The sequence below is a fragment of the Gorilla gorilla genome, chromosome 3 (genome assembly GCF_029281585.2).
Source record: "Gorilla gorilla gorilla isolate KB3781 chromosome 3, NHGRI_mGorGor1-v2.1_pri, whole genome shotgun sequence".
NCBI lineage: Eukaryota > Metazoa > Chordata > Mammalia > Primates > Hominidae > Gorilla > Gorilla gorilla.
The window spans coordinates 47138059-47153096 of NC_073227.2; the positions used below are offsets into that span (position 1 = coordinate 47138059).

Here is a 15038-nt window from a genome sequence, read left to right on the forward strand (position 1 = left end):
TTTTGTTCGGCAGCATATTTCTTAGCCCTTATTTCTAATAGAGGACAAAAGAATAACTGCCTTCTCTAAAACCTGATTTCTGGACCTACCGTAGCTTAGATTTCTAGGCATAGAAACATCTTACTTACTTACCTTTTCTTGCCCTCTAATGAGAAATATTTCAATCCTTAACCCACCTAAAGTACAGTTAATTGAATATAATTCAGAGACAACCTAATTAATCATATCAGAAGCTAAGGATCTCTAATCTACTAACTATTAAGAAATTTGATTTTGAATGTATAGTATAACTAAAGAATCTGGAGTAAGTAGAAAGTATGCAGTTGGTTGAAAAAAACCAACGATGCATCTTTTCTTATCATTGCTTTGTGATTTAGAACAAATCATTTCTCTGTGCCTCAATTTTTTTATTCTGTAAAATGAAGAGCTTTTATTTTTGTGGTTTTTGTTACTTTAACTTATTACTTATTTATTTCTTTATTTTGAGAGAGAGTCTCACTCTGTCGCCCAGGCTGGAGTGCAGTGGCATGATCTCGGCACACTGCAGCCTCCTCTGCCTCCCAGGTTCAAGCGGTTCTCCTGCTTCAGCCTCCCAAGTAGCTAGGACTACAGGTGTGCACTACCATGTCCAGCTAATTTTTGTATTTTTTGTAGAGACGGGGTTTCACCATGTTGGCCAGGCTGGTCTCGAACTCCTGACCTCAGGTGATCCACCCACCTCGGCCTCCCTAAGTGCTGGGATTACAGGCATGAGCCACCGCGCCTGACCTATTTTTACTTATTTATAATTTCTTTTTCTTTTTTTTTCTTTTTTTTTTTTTTTTGGAGGGGGTGGTGGGGAAGTGGACAGAGTCTTGCTCTATCTCCCAGGCTAGAGGACAGTGGGCAATCTCAGCTCACTGCACCCTCCACCTCCTGGATTCAAGCGATTCTCCTGCCTCAGCCTCCTGAGTTCCAGTGATTCTCCTGCCTCAGCCTCCCAAGTATCTGGGATTATAGGCACCTGCCACCATGCCCAGATAATTTTTGTATTCTTAATAGAGACAGGGTTATTTACCATGTCGGCCAGGCTGGTCTCAAACTCCTGACCTCAAGTGATCAGCCCACCTTGGCCTCCCAAATCTTAAAATTTTTAAGGTGTTAAAATTTTTCTTCCTACCATGTTTGACAGAAAGAAACCTTATTTAGACTTCCAGTTGCTCAGGCTACCTTTAAGCCACTGGCTGGCAAATATTTTTAGCAGTTGAATCTCTCTTTCAAATGAAATCTTAAAAATACCTCAACATTTAAAAGGCAAATGGAAGTTCAAGTCTATTTTAAACTTATTTAAAATGTATTACAAGTTCAAGCATATCATATTTACTTATTATAAAAATCTGTGAAGAAGAGTAAGTGCTGAAGAACAGAAGAATAAACTTTAAAGAACACAGCTTATTTCTGTGTTTTGTCTTGATTGTCTAAAATGAGGAAAATCTTGATCCACAGATAAGAGGCTGAAATGGTAACAGTTATTTTAACTACTAGAGTAATTTAATTGGAATTTCAGGAAATTCTTCAGTTAAATTGCCCAGTTTGAAAGTAGTAATAATTTTTTTTCTAAGTTGAATCTCAAACAGTATCTGCCAATTACTTGCATTCCTTTTACTTTTGAGACAGGGTCTAGCTCTGTCGCCCAGGCTGGAGTGCAGTGACACGATTACAGCTCACTGCAGCCTCAACCTCCCTCCCAGGCTCAAGCTATGCTCACACCTCAGCCTCCTGAGTAGCTGGGACTACAGGCATACACCACCATGCCTGGCTCATTTTAAAAAAAATTTTTTTGTAGAGATGGGATCTCACTGTGCTGCCCAGGTTGGTCTCAAATACCTCGGCCCAAGTAATTCTCCCATCTTGGCCTCCCAATGTGCTGGGATTACAGGTGTGAGCCACCGTGCCCAGCCTACTTGCCTTCTTGATCATAATTTTAAAAGTCAGGCAAGACCTAAATCTTATTATTAAAGTATATATAGGTAGTACAATACTTTCACAACTTGACATAATATTTCTCTTTTTATTGTAATAGACACTATCGTGGTGAAGAGAGATGAGTTCTGAGTCTTACATGGCATTTAATTGAGCCAGGTGATAGTTTTGAAAATTAAAAATAATTTTTAAAATTTGAAATTCAAATGAACCATTTTTTAGACTCCCTCAATTTCTTCATAGAATCCTATTCTTAGAACACAGCTTGAAAATCATTGCTTGAGATAATGATTATTTAGGAAGTGTTACCAATTGATTTTAACCCTTAATATTAGCTGAATATAAACATTGTTTGTACACTTAAGATCTCCTGTAAGTGCTATTTTCTACAAGAACACAGAGACGTAATTAATTTTTCTCTGTAAATGTTTATGCCATGATTATCATGTACTAGGCAGTGTTCAAAGTACTTTAAATTTAATTATTAAGCATCCTGTGAGGCAGGGTTTATAGATGATGAAATTTAGTTGGAGGTTAAATAACTTGTCCATAGTCACACTAGTAAGTGGTAGAACCAGAATGCAAACCCACAGAGTCTGGTTCCAGAGTTCATGCTTTTAATCATTGTACTATGCCATTCTTTACAATAAAGTCCCACAAATCCACTGTTCAAGAGGGTAAGATGCTTTAAAGCCTACTGTGTGTGGATATGTGTGGGTGTGCACATGTGTGCACACACATATGCATGTGTGAATTATTTTAAATCATTGATATTCCTTAATTGTTAAAGGCTTCTCATGTTCTGTGATCCGTACTTAGATAACTCTTCTACCAAGTATTAGTTGATGATAAGAATAATATTAAGAACTAGAACATAAACAAGTTACTAATAGATAAAAGTTTTTAACAGATAAAAAGTTTTATGATAAATTTTAATAGATAAGTTTCAAATAAATTTCAATTTCCATACTATTAATATAGTTTAAGTTTAGAACAAGATATTGCTACAACCATATGTTGCTGTTTAAGATATGGTCATCTTGGCCGGGCGCGGTGGCTCATGCCTGTAATCCCAGCACTTTGGAAGGCCGAGGCGGGCGGATCACGAGGTCAGGAGATCAAGACCATCCTGGCTAACACGGTGAAACCCCGTCTCTACTAAAAATACAAAAAATTAGCCGGGCGTGGTAGTGGGCGCCTGTAGTCCCAGCAACTCGGGAGGCTGAGGCAGGAGAATGGCGTGAACCCGGGAGGTGGAGCTTGCAGTGAGCCGAGATCGCGCCACTGCACTCCAGCCTGGGCGACAAAGCAAGACTCCGTCTCAAAAAAAAAAAAAAAAAAAAAAAAAAGATATGGTCATCTTATTATTTAAGAAACAGTTTCAGTGACACAGTGGCATACCTTAATTAGGAAATCTGTGGTTAAGTATGTAGATTTACCCAAATATAAATAACTAGAGTTTTAATTGGCAGAAATTTGGGATACTTAAAATATTATTTCTTGAGAAATGATAAAAACAGTTAAGTATTAACTAACATTTGTAAATTCAAAATGTATAATCTTTTCTATGAGCAACAATGTAAATTTACTCTTTTAAAAAACTAGTAGAGAAAATATTTATGGAGAGCTTACAAATGAATAGTAAGTACAAGAAGATTTTTGCTTAACAAGAAATATTGTGTTCAAATATTTAAAATATTTTACAAACTTTTAGGTTCAGAGTAAAAGACTTTCAAATTAGTGCAGTGTATTGATTGATAATGAATTTAAATTGATCTACTAGGTAACATTTAGGTCACTCACATGATAACCTATATCCTTTTCTGCAGTAATTTAAATTAATGAAGGATCATTGTTCATACATAACAAATGCTACTTTTTATGCCATTGTTTCAAGCTATATTTTTAATCTCCCATTTCACTATTACAAGTACATTCTACATGACTGTGTTGACTGTCCAACTGTTCATTAATGAAACTATGTGTCCCAATTCTGCTGCTTACTGGGTGACCCTGTGCAAGTCTCTTACTCTCTGTGAACCCTTGTTTCTTTACACTGTGAAACAGGGATTCAAACAGTTTCTCATATCACTGTGATGATTAAATTGGTACATGTGAAGTGCCTAACCTATGGTAGGTGCTCAGAGAAGGTTAGCTTCTTTCCGTGATAATAAAGTCTTAACTATTAAAAAAAAAAAGCCATGGTATATTTATATACCATATTTTGTCTATTCTAAGACATATTTTAACACCTCTGAATTTCCATGCATATTACAACCAATGGTGACTTGTCAAAGAGATGGCAGTGGTGAAACAGTTGTCATTGCCTTCATGTGCAGTTTGTTTTCCTTTTCATGTATATACAGAGTGATATATGATACTTACATGTGTCATTTCAAACATAGCATACTTTTTTAATGACACACACATTGACAGTGTGTTTTATAACTGATGGCATCTTAAATTCAATGAAATAACAACATAAGAAGAGCCTCTTTGTTCTAAGCATAATGGCACATGTCTTATTTATCATTTCATATATTCTTTTTGCAGACTTTATGCAGTTGGTGGTCGTGATGGAAGTTCTTGTCTCAAATCAGTAGAATGTTTTGATCCTCATACTAATAAGTGGACACTGTGTGCACAGATGTCAAAAAGGAGAGGTGGCGTAGGAGTGACGACCTGGAATGGACTGCTGTATGCTATAGGGGGGCACGATGCTCCTGCATCCAACTTGACTTCCAGACTCTCAGACTGTGTGGAAAGGTAATTTCCTGGGAAGAAAAACTAGGAACAAAAAAGAGATATATAAGTCTCTGATACTTACATATATTTGGAGAACGTGTTGGAGAATTGGAAGGGAAAGTCGGCATTCAAAAATGCAAAGCAACTTCACTTTATAACAGCCTGCTCTCACAGGAAGTGATACTTCCAGAAAAATAAGTTTGTATTGAGCATGCACTACATGCAAGGCAATTTTATTTTATATGGGATATTGGACCTAATAAGAAGAGGAGCTTGATGAATTTTAGGCAGAATGACTTAAGGGCTGTAGGCTAAATAAAAAGCAAAAAGGATAGGGACATTTCTATGTGTTTTGATATGAAATAAAAAACTAATAATAAGGCTTACAAACTTAAGTCATCCCAACTGGCCTCACAAAACTCAAGTGTGGTGCCAGGTAGACAGCCAAATAGCAGTGGAAGATTTGGATGGTAGGTCAGGTTCCCATTTATTATGTTTAGTCTAGTACAAGGAATACAGAGAATTGAATGGATTTAGGTGGTACAATCAATAGGAGCTTGTCTGAACACTCCAAAGCAGAAAGAAATACTGAAAGGCAGCCATTGTGGCTGGAGAGCAAAGAGTGATGGGGAGGGAAAGGCAGGAAAGGAGGCGGAGTGGGCAGGGTGGTGCAGATCATCTAGACTCCTTGAGACATTGTTAAGGGTTTTGGATTATAAAGAAAAATAGGAAGTTAATGAGTGCCCATGTGTGACAGAGAGTGTGTGTGTGTGTTTGTGTCTGTTGGACGTGATCAGATTTTTTTAAAGATCAGTTTGATGTATTTAAGTTGCAAGTGACCAAGTGACCATAAGAAGGATAAAAAGTAAAATCAAAGTTTGTTGATGATAATGAGCGCTATCTTAGTCTGTTTCCCATTGCTATAACAGAATATCCAGGACTGATTAATTTATAAAGAAAAGAGGTTTATTTAGCCCACAGTTCTCCAGGCTGGGAAGTTCAAGATTGGGAGGCTGCATCTGGCAGGTTCTGGTGAGGGCCTTGTGCTGTGTGATAACATGTTGGAGAATTGGAAGGGAAAGTCAGCATTCAAAAATGCAAAGCAACTTCGCTTTATAACAGTCTGCTCTCACAGGAACTAATGCATTCACACAAGAACTAACCAAGGAGAAAAACACTAATCCATCTTATCAACCTAATCACCTCTTAAAGGCCCCACCTCCCAACACTATTACATTGGCAATTAAATTTCAACGTGAGTTTTGGTGGGGATGAACCACATCCAAACCATAACAAGTGCTTTCTGTATTGGTGTTGTTTGAGAAAGCAGGAAAGTTACAACTGCATTTCACTATATTAGGGGGAAAACAATTCAGACCTATGCTCGTTGCATGTTGTAATCCAGGAAAGGAATGTGGAAGTGTTTATATACTTGGCCCCATGAATTATGGGCTTGCTGTTGTACTACACTCAGTGGAAAGCTGTTCATTGATACAACAGATTTTAGGAGCAGTATCAGTCATCTTAGCATGATGTATCTGCTCTTAGCTATACAACTTTGGGCAATTCTAGTTAAGACACCTCATGAAAGGAGCAAGACAGCCCAAAAATGGACAGCTACAATGATTGAGGGTGTAAGTCATCTTACATAGAGCTTAATGCATTGCTTTCCCCAAATTTTCAGTAGGTAATCTAAGGTCTGAAAGCAGTCTTCAGTATTGACACTAGCTCCTTTTAAGTGTTATACATCTGTTAAGTGGATCTATTAATATAATACTGTAAGTTAAAGTTTTCAGAGAAATACTGATATTTTTCTCTAAAATATGTTCAAATGTATTTGATTACATAGTAGATAATGAGTCAGAAGATAGACTTGAAGAACAAAACTGTTTTTACATAAATATTTTAAGAATAATGTCAGCTCCGGTTCTAAAATTTTCTTTCAGATATGATCCCAAAACAGACATGTGGACTGCAGTAGCATCCATGAGCATCAGCAGAGATGCAGTGGGGGTCTGTTTACTTGGTGATAAGTTATATGCTGTTGGGGGGTATGATGGACAGGCATACCTTAATACCGTGGAGGCTTATGATCCCCAGACAAATGAGTGGACCCAGGTATGGCATTCATGTTTCATTATTACACTGACTCTCTTTTTATTAAAACAATTCTTATGGTAAAACAGATCCCCTCAATCTTGTCCAATACTGAAATATATGGCATAAATATGACAATCACGTTTGGATTAACGATGAGAAAAAGAGGCAGTGTTTAATTTTACAACATAATTAAAATCCAGAATTACCTTTGAGATGTAAGTTAATACTCAGAGAAATTATTAATTATCTGCTACCACTTGCATGATGAAGTGTTCTAGCCTGATTAAAGCTGATAGGACTACAGGAGGGCTGTAACAATGGGAGGGGAGACTGGAAAATAAAAACAAGGATAGTAGTCAGAAAACTTTGAACAACTTGCCCATGTATGAGCAGTCGGATTTTTAAATACTCAACCCATTGATATTTGGGAGCAGATTAAAGTCCTGATAACCTAATGAAGATGGCAACCCTAAATTACACTGAGTAAGAAACCTGATCTGGCAGTCTTACTAACAGAAGAATTTCACCCTTGTGTATTTCTGGGAGGGTCTAGCACTTCTAAAAATGATCTTTTGAGATCTTTGCTTCCATCATCACCAAGAACAGAATCAGGAATTTGTGCTTGTGTCACCCAGTTCAGTACTTGGTACATAAAAGACAATAAATGTTTAACTGAGCCAAGATTTTCTTGTATACAAGGAGCCATGATAAGTATGGTCAAGAAAACAAAGCTTCTAGGCCAGGCACGGTGGCTCATGCCTATAATCCCAGCACTTTGGGAGGCTGAGGCGGGCAGATCACGAGGTCAGGAGTTCAACACCAGCCTGACCAATATGGTGAGACCCCGTCTCTACTAAAAATACAAAAAAATTAGCCGGGCATGGTGGCATGTGCCTGTAATCGCAGCTACTCGGGGGGCTGAGGCAGGAGAATCGCTTGAACCCAGGAGGCAGAGGTTGCAGGGAGCAGAGATCGTGCCACTGCACTTCAGCCTGGGTGACAGAGTGAGACTCCATCTTAAAAAAGAAAAAAGAAAAGAAAAGAAAGCTTCTGAGAAGACCCATGGTCATGTAACCTAAGGTCTTGGGTAGGTAAGATCTACATGTGCAAGAGGAGAATGCACCACACAAGGCAGTGGGTATTTAGTGTCCCGTGGTACAGGCGCCAAGTGATACGGGAGATAAGAGAGAAAAAAGAAAGTGGTTATGGGGAAAGCTTTAGTGAGAATGAAGTGGGATTTAAACCAAGCCTTAGTGAATTGATCCAATTCAAAAAGATTGGAAAGAAGAAATTGTGAGAAAATGTGAAAGAAATGTCACCAAAGCAGAATTGTGTAATACATGTTGAAGTATGACTGGTTATAAGGATCTGTGCTTGAGAGGAGAAGGAGTGCTTACTGGAGAGGAAGATTGGGGTCAGAATGGAGATCTGTGAGACCAAAGTGGGAGGATCACTTGAGGCCAGGAATTCCAGACCAGCATGGGTGACAAAGTGAGGCGCCATCTCTGCAAAAATTTGTGTTTTTTTTTGTTTTGGTTTTGTTTTTCAGACAGAGTCTTGCTCTCGTCACCTAGGCTAGAGTGCAATGGCACGATCTCAGCTCACTGCAACCTTCACCTCCGGCATTCAAGCGATTCCCCTGCCTCAGCCTCCCCAGTAGCTGGGATTACAGGTGCCCGCCACCACACCCAGCTAATTTTTCTATTTTTAGTAGAGACGGGGTTTCGTCATGTTGGCCAGGCTGGTCTCAAACTCCTGACCTCATGATCCACCCACCTTGGCCTCTCAAAGTGCTGGGATTACAGGCATGAGCCACCATGCCCAGCCCCAAAAATTTTGAAAAATTAGCAAGGTGTGGTGGCATGCACCTGTAGTCCTATCTACTTGGGAGGCTGAGGCGGAAGATCGCTTGAGCCCAGGAGTTGAGTCTGAAGTGAACCATGATCATGACACTGCACTCCAGCCTGGACGACAGAGCAAGACTCTGTCTCTTAAAAATAATTAATCATATAATAATGATTTTTTAAAAGAATGGGGATGTGTGAAGGCCAAGCTAAAGAGTTTGGTAACAAGAAGCCAGCAGAAACTTTCAACCAAGAGAATGATGCAGTTGGGGTCGCATAGGTTGGGTTAGGGGCAGGGGAAGTGAGGGCTGGATAAAAGGAAAAATATTTAGAGGATTGCTTCAGTTGCAAGGCTTGAAGCATTCAATGTAGATGGATTCAAGAGATATTGCCAAGTCTTGTTGATCTTTCTTTATATACACACACTTACTGGGTTGAATTGGGAGGTGTGGTCTCTGAAGAAAACAGGAAAGGAATGATGAGGGAAGTTCTCAGAAGACAATGGAATAGAGCATCTAAAGGGAGGAGTAGGAGTTTCAACAGTGTAAGAAAGAACGAAGATTTGTCATTTTTAAAGTTGTGGGACCCTCTGAAAATCTGATAGAAGCAGAAGCCAGCACACAGTTTCAAAAGTAAACAGAAGAGGCCAGGCACGGTGGCTCACACCTGTAATCCCAACACTTTGGGAGGCCAAGGTGGGCGGATCTTTTGGGGCCAGGAGTTCAAGACCAGCATGGCCGACATGGTGAAACCCTGTCTCTACTAAAAATACAAAAATTAATGCTCCTGTAGTCCCAGCTGAGGCACAAGGCTGAGGCAAAAGAATCGCTTGAACTCAGGAGGTGGAGATTGCAGTGAGCCAAGATCGTGCCACTGCACTCCAGCCTGGGTGACAGAGCGAGACTCCATCTAAAAAAAAAAAAAAAAAAAAAGTAAACAGAAGAATAGAGTGTAGGAGCTAGAGAGGCATGCAGTTTTTAAATGATGATGATAGAAAGTTAGTATTTATTGAGCATATCTTACAGGCCAGGCTCTGTTCTAAGCACTGTAAAGAATTTAATCTTCAGCAACCCTATAAGGTTGAGTTCTGGTATTTTTGCACTGTACAGGATGAGGAATCTGACACAGAAGTTAAACAGCTAACCCAAGGCCACATAGCAAATAAATGGTGGAGTTAGAATTAGAGCCAAGGGTTTTTTTTTTTTTTTGCTCCACAATAGAGATGACAAGAAGAGGGTAGAGAGAGATTCCAGATACTAGAAAGAAAGAAAAAGTGAAACTGAAGGGCACCTTTCTGAGAAAAGGGCAGGAAACAGAATTAAGAGCAAAGACTGGGGGCAGGGCACAGTGGCTTATGCCTGTAATCCCAGGACTTTGGGAGGCCAAGGCGGGTGGGTCACCTGAGGTCAGGAGTTCATGGCCAGCTTGGCCAACATGGTGAAACCCCATCTCTACTAAAAATACAAAAGTTAGCTGGGCGTGGTGGCATGCACCTGTAATCCCAGCTACTTGGGAGGCTGAGGCAGGAGAATCGCTTGAACCTGGGAGGCAGAGGTTGCAGTAAGCCAAGATCACGCCATTGCACTCCAACCTGGGTGACAAGAGCAAAACTCCCTCTCAAAAAAAAAAAAGCAGACTAGTCACCCTCAGACTAGAAAAAAGATCTTACCCTCCAAGGCTTGGGAAAAGAGAATTTGAGTGTAGAAAGGTACAGGGAGTTTTTAAGTGAAGAGAAAGAGAAGAAAAGGACTTAGATTGTGTGGGCTTTATCCTGTTTCTTAAGTGAGATCACTTGATGGAGGGAGGAAGGGATAAGATTGAGAGCTACAAGATTTCATTGGAAATTAGATGATTACCTAGTATCAGCTTCCCACTATGGCAAAAATAGTTGTGAATGACACCCAAGGAGCTCAGAAAGATAAGAATCTCTTTTTCTGACATGTATTTAAGCCCTAAGTCCAGTTATATATATGATTTAAGACCTATCAGCCAGTTATTTGAGACTTGTTATTATTTATAATTAATGCTTTATGCTAAATCACCCCATATCAAAATTGATCATCAGTGTCCACATAGCTATTTTGCTTGCAAGCCACCTCTCTATGTTAAAGCACCTAAAAATGTGAACTCATTATCATAGTATCTGAAAAATAAAAGTTTTCCTGGGCCAGGCATGGTGGCTCACCCCTGTAATCCCAGCACTTTGGGAGGCCGAAGCAGGTGGTTTGCCTGAGCTCAGGAGTTCGAGACAGCCTGGGCAACATGGTAAAACCCTGTCTCTACTAAAATACAAAAAATTAGCCAGATATGGTGGTGTGTGCCAGTAGTCCCAGCTACTTAGGAGGCTGCGGCACGAGAATTGCTTGAACCCAGGAGGTGGAGGTTGCAGTGAGCCGAGATGCGCCATTGCACTCCAGCCTGGGTGACAGTGCAAGACTCCATCTCAAAAACAAGCCAAACAAACAAAAAAATTTTGAAGTTTTCCTTTCAGTGTTCTGACAGATGGACATTTGTATAGCCACTAAAATGAGATGACAAAGTCCTAAGCCACTACCCACCTCACTACCAGCCTTACCTCAAAGCAAGAGGTGATTGCATTGTATTTAACAAATTCTCTAAGCTACACTTTCTAGCTAGTAGTCATGACAGTGTCAACTATTCACAATGTAGAGACTAAATGTCTTGGATGATTTGAGAAGAGCTACTAATTATAAACTGACATTTTGATATAAATGATTTTTGAGGTCAGTTCGATAATGCTATAAATAAGTATGGTTTTAAAATAGGTTATTTGATTGTTCCAAGAGACTTGCAGTGATCAAAACAACTGATTCAGATGGAGAGCTACTGAGAATTCTCTTATAACTGAAGTCTGACCTGTTCTTAAAATCTACTCATTGGTCTAGGGGGTCAAACTGATTAGGAAGTCATTTTGGCATTTGACAAAAATACTTTAGTACATACCCTAACATATATAAGTACAAAGCAAACTTTCTTAGTACTTTGCATTACTCACCCCCTCAATCCATGTTAACATTTTAACTCTCCTGGGTCAAATGCATAGATTCTTACTGTGTTCAGAGTAATTCTTCAGAACTATTTTTGTCCACACTTTTATTTCCACTATGAATTACCCAGTGTCTAGAGTTCCTATGGTTCAAAAAAGAGGTGAAAGATTTAAGAATTGTTCTTTATCCATAAATTTAGATTGTATTCCTTCCCCTAGCAACCCTCCCCCGACTTCTATCTCACTGTAATAGAGCTCATTCACCGAGTTTGTTTCCACTCCCAGGGGAGTTGGATGGGTAGCATTTATTATTTATTTAGTCTGCTAAAAAGTAGTAGAATGGGTTTAGACTTTTCAGCCATGCACGTAGAAGGTAGTCAAAAAATGTGAGGTTATGAGTTCTTCTAGAATAAGCAGATCCCCAGGCATTCAGAGTATTGTGTGTGCTATCTCTGAGATAGCATGGCTGTTAGAGGACCTCTCTAGATAACACTTGATCTTCCCTCCATATTGGTCACAGAGTTACTGTAAGTGTTCAGCATTTCTTCATATCCATACTGTGTATCGTTTTGGCTAAAATAGAGTGTTTCATGTAGATTAATTCTTGAGCTGTTTTAAAAATCACCTTTAAAGAAGAATGAATGCTACACAATCATGATGTACCCAAAACAACTTAGTCTATGAAACTTTGCCATGGAAGGTGGCTCTTGGGAAGGGGACCAGGCCAGAAACAGCGCTAATACAGCAGGGGCCAGGGCAACAACCCTTTGCCAACAAGTACAGGCTGTTTCAATATTTCACCAACTGGCATAGTAGTGTTGACATTTTAACCTACACATCCAATACATATCTCTTTTTCTTTTTTAGGTTGCTCCACTGTGCCTAGGAAGAGCTGGAGCTTGTGTTGTGACTGTAAAATTATAATTTAGTGCTCTGTTTTCTACATGAAGACACCGTCTTCCTTTATTAATGTAGTATAATTTTTCTATCAATGGATACATTTTTAGTAAATGTGCATTGTCACAATCCTGGGCACAAAGTGCCTGATGTCAAAGTGAAGATAGTAAAACAAGGGAGGAAGCAGTGGATGGACCAGGATTAATTCCTTTCATTTCTTAGTAAATTAAAACCTGCAGCTGGTGGATTGTGAACACACATTCCCGATGTAATAAGTGAGGACGAATGCACTGCTCTGGAACATAACCCAGTGCTAACTGGGGGTTTCATTTATTCAGTCAAGCACATCTTACTCACATCCAGATTTATTTTCCTACAGTGCAAACACACCAGATGAAACTTTAAAATGTTACTTTTTGTAAGCTTATCATAAATGAGTTGCAGTAATTTGTTTGCTTGTTTGTTTAACCACAACCACTATTTTAATGATATACTAAAGATAACACTATTTAGTTTTTTCAGAAACATCTGCATTGTATGTGTGTTGGTTGTGGATTTTGTTTCTAAAATTGGCTTAGTCCAATAAATAAAGAAAAGCATTAAGGACTTAAAGCAACAATAACCAAATAAAAACTTGATAGGATCTTTGAAGTCTATTTAAATATTCATTCCATTACATCTAGACTCACCAAGAACTACATGTTATGATGTTAAGTTGAAGTTGAAACATGATGTTTTGCATTAAATTTAAGATATGCAAATTTATGTAGAGAAAATAAATGTTATATACCCTATAATGTTCTTTCACCTAATTAGTTTTTAATTATATGGATTTGTTTTATATTATAAAAGATGTTTTGATTTTGTCTTTTGATATTGACAAAATTGTTTGGATATCCTTATGTTCTCAAGTCTGTATCTGCCTCCCCTGCCTTATTTCTTATGTTTTGCCACAGTTAACCCATTGTGCTTCTTTGTAATCAAACAGTTTGTGGGAGAATGGGCTTATTGAATGTCTAAAAAATAAGTTTAAAGTGTTTGTTACCCTAAGTTTTTTACATTTTTAAACTCTAATTACATATGTGAATGTTATTACTCTCAGTGAATTGTTATTGTTTGCAAAAATGCACTGGGCAGTAACATTTTGTGATAAATCCTATAAGATATAAGTCATTGAGATGTCTAAGATGCTTTTTATTTTAACCCCAGTTAATAACCACCTTATGGAAAATAATATTTGCTAATATTGTTTATTGTGAACTAGGAATCAAAGTTTTTGTATGCATCAATGCACTTAATCCTTATAACAACCTTATGAGGTAGTTCTATTCCCTTTTTATAGCTAAGGAAATTGGGGTACAGAGAAGTTAGCCCCAAGGTTATATATTGCAAGTAAGTGGCAAAGCAGGGATTCATACAAAGACCTTCTCACTCAGCAGTCTTCACTCTTACTATTCCTGCCACTAGGTAGAAAAGAAAGATTTCGGCCGGGCACAGTGGCTCACGCCTATAATTCCCAGCACTTTGGGAGGCTGAGGTGGGCGGATCACGAGGTCAGGAGATGGAGACCATCCTGGCTAACACAGTGAAACCCCGTCTCTACTAAAAATAAAAAATAAAAAAAATTAGCCAGGCATGGTGGCGGGTGCCTGTAGGCCCAGCTACTCGGGAGGCTGAGGCGGGAGAATGGCGTGAACCCAGGAGGAGGAGCTTGCAGTGAGCCGAGATCGCACCACTGCACTCCAGCCTGGGTGACAGAGCGAGACTCCATCTAAAAAAAATAAATAAATAAAAAATAAAAGATTTCATTTTATGTGAGGAATTATTTTAATAAAAAAAAAGAGGGTTTATGCTCTATAGTAATAAAATTTACCAGTAACACCCAATCAGAAAATTTTGGTTCCTTAGTATTTAGGGAAGACTTTTGTTTAAATCTCTTATGGAATTTTACATGTTTTGATTTAGAAAAGTAGATGCAATATAATATATTTCAAGTTTTATACATATTAGATGAATTGCATGGTATTTTAGGCAACTTAACTATAAACAAATTTATTCATAGAAGCATTGTTGCCAACAGTTTAGATGACCTAGATGAAAAAACACACCAATTGACAAAACTGGCTCAAAAGGAAATAAAAAATCCAAACAGACCTGTAACAAGTAAAGAGATTGAACCAGTAATCAAAAATCTCCCAACAAAGAAAGTCCAGGACTAAATGAGTTTACTGGCAAACTATGCCAAACATATAAAGAAGAATTAACACTAATCCTTCTCAAACTCTCCCAAAAAATGGAAGAGAAAGGAGCACCCTGTGACATTCTATAAGGCAGACATTACCTTAACACCAAAGCCAGACAAAGACCTCACAGGGTCTTTGTCTACAGACCAATATCCCTTATGAATATAGATGCAAAAAAACTTCAAAATACTAGCAGGCCAAATCCAGCAGCTTATTAAAATGATCACACAGCATGACCAA

At 38.6% G+C, this 15038-nt stretch overlaps 1 protein-coding gene and 1 long non-coding RNA gene across 5 annotated transcripts in view; one reads left to right on the forward strand and one right to left on the reverse strand.

Annotated features, from left to right (window-relative positions):
* KLHL5 (kelch like family member 5) overlaps positions 1-13728 on the forward strand; it is a 77792-nt gene extending 64064 nt beyond the window's left edge. For 2 of the 4 annotated variants that reach the window (XM_055384804.2, XM_031010327.3), the window contains 3 exons: positions 4516-4728; positions 6654-6825; positions 12526-13728. In XM_055384804.2, the coding sequence (XP_055240779.1) occupies positions 4516-4728; positions 6654-6825; positions 12526-12582 (442 nt within the window). In that variant the 3' untranslated portion in view covers positions 12583-13728. Of the gene's footprint in view, positions 1-4515; positions 4729-6653; positions 9859-12525 lie in introns of those variants that run through there. The other 2 variants (XM_031010326.3, XM_055384805.2) reach the window with 1 other exon arrangement.
* The window catches only part of LOC129533086 (uncharacterized), a 115486-nt gene that overhangs the window by 41999 nt on the left and 58449 nt on the right, over positions 1-15038 (reverse strand). The window lies entirely within an intron of this gene.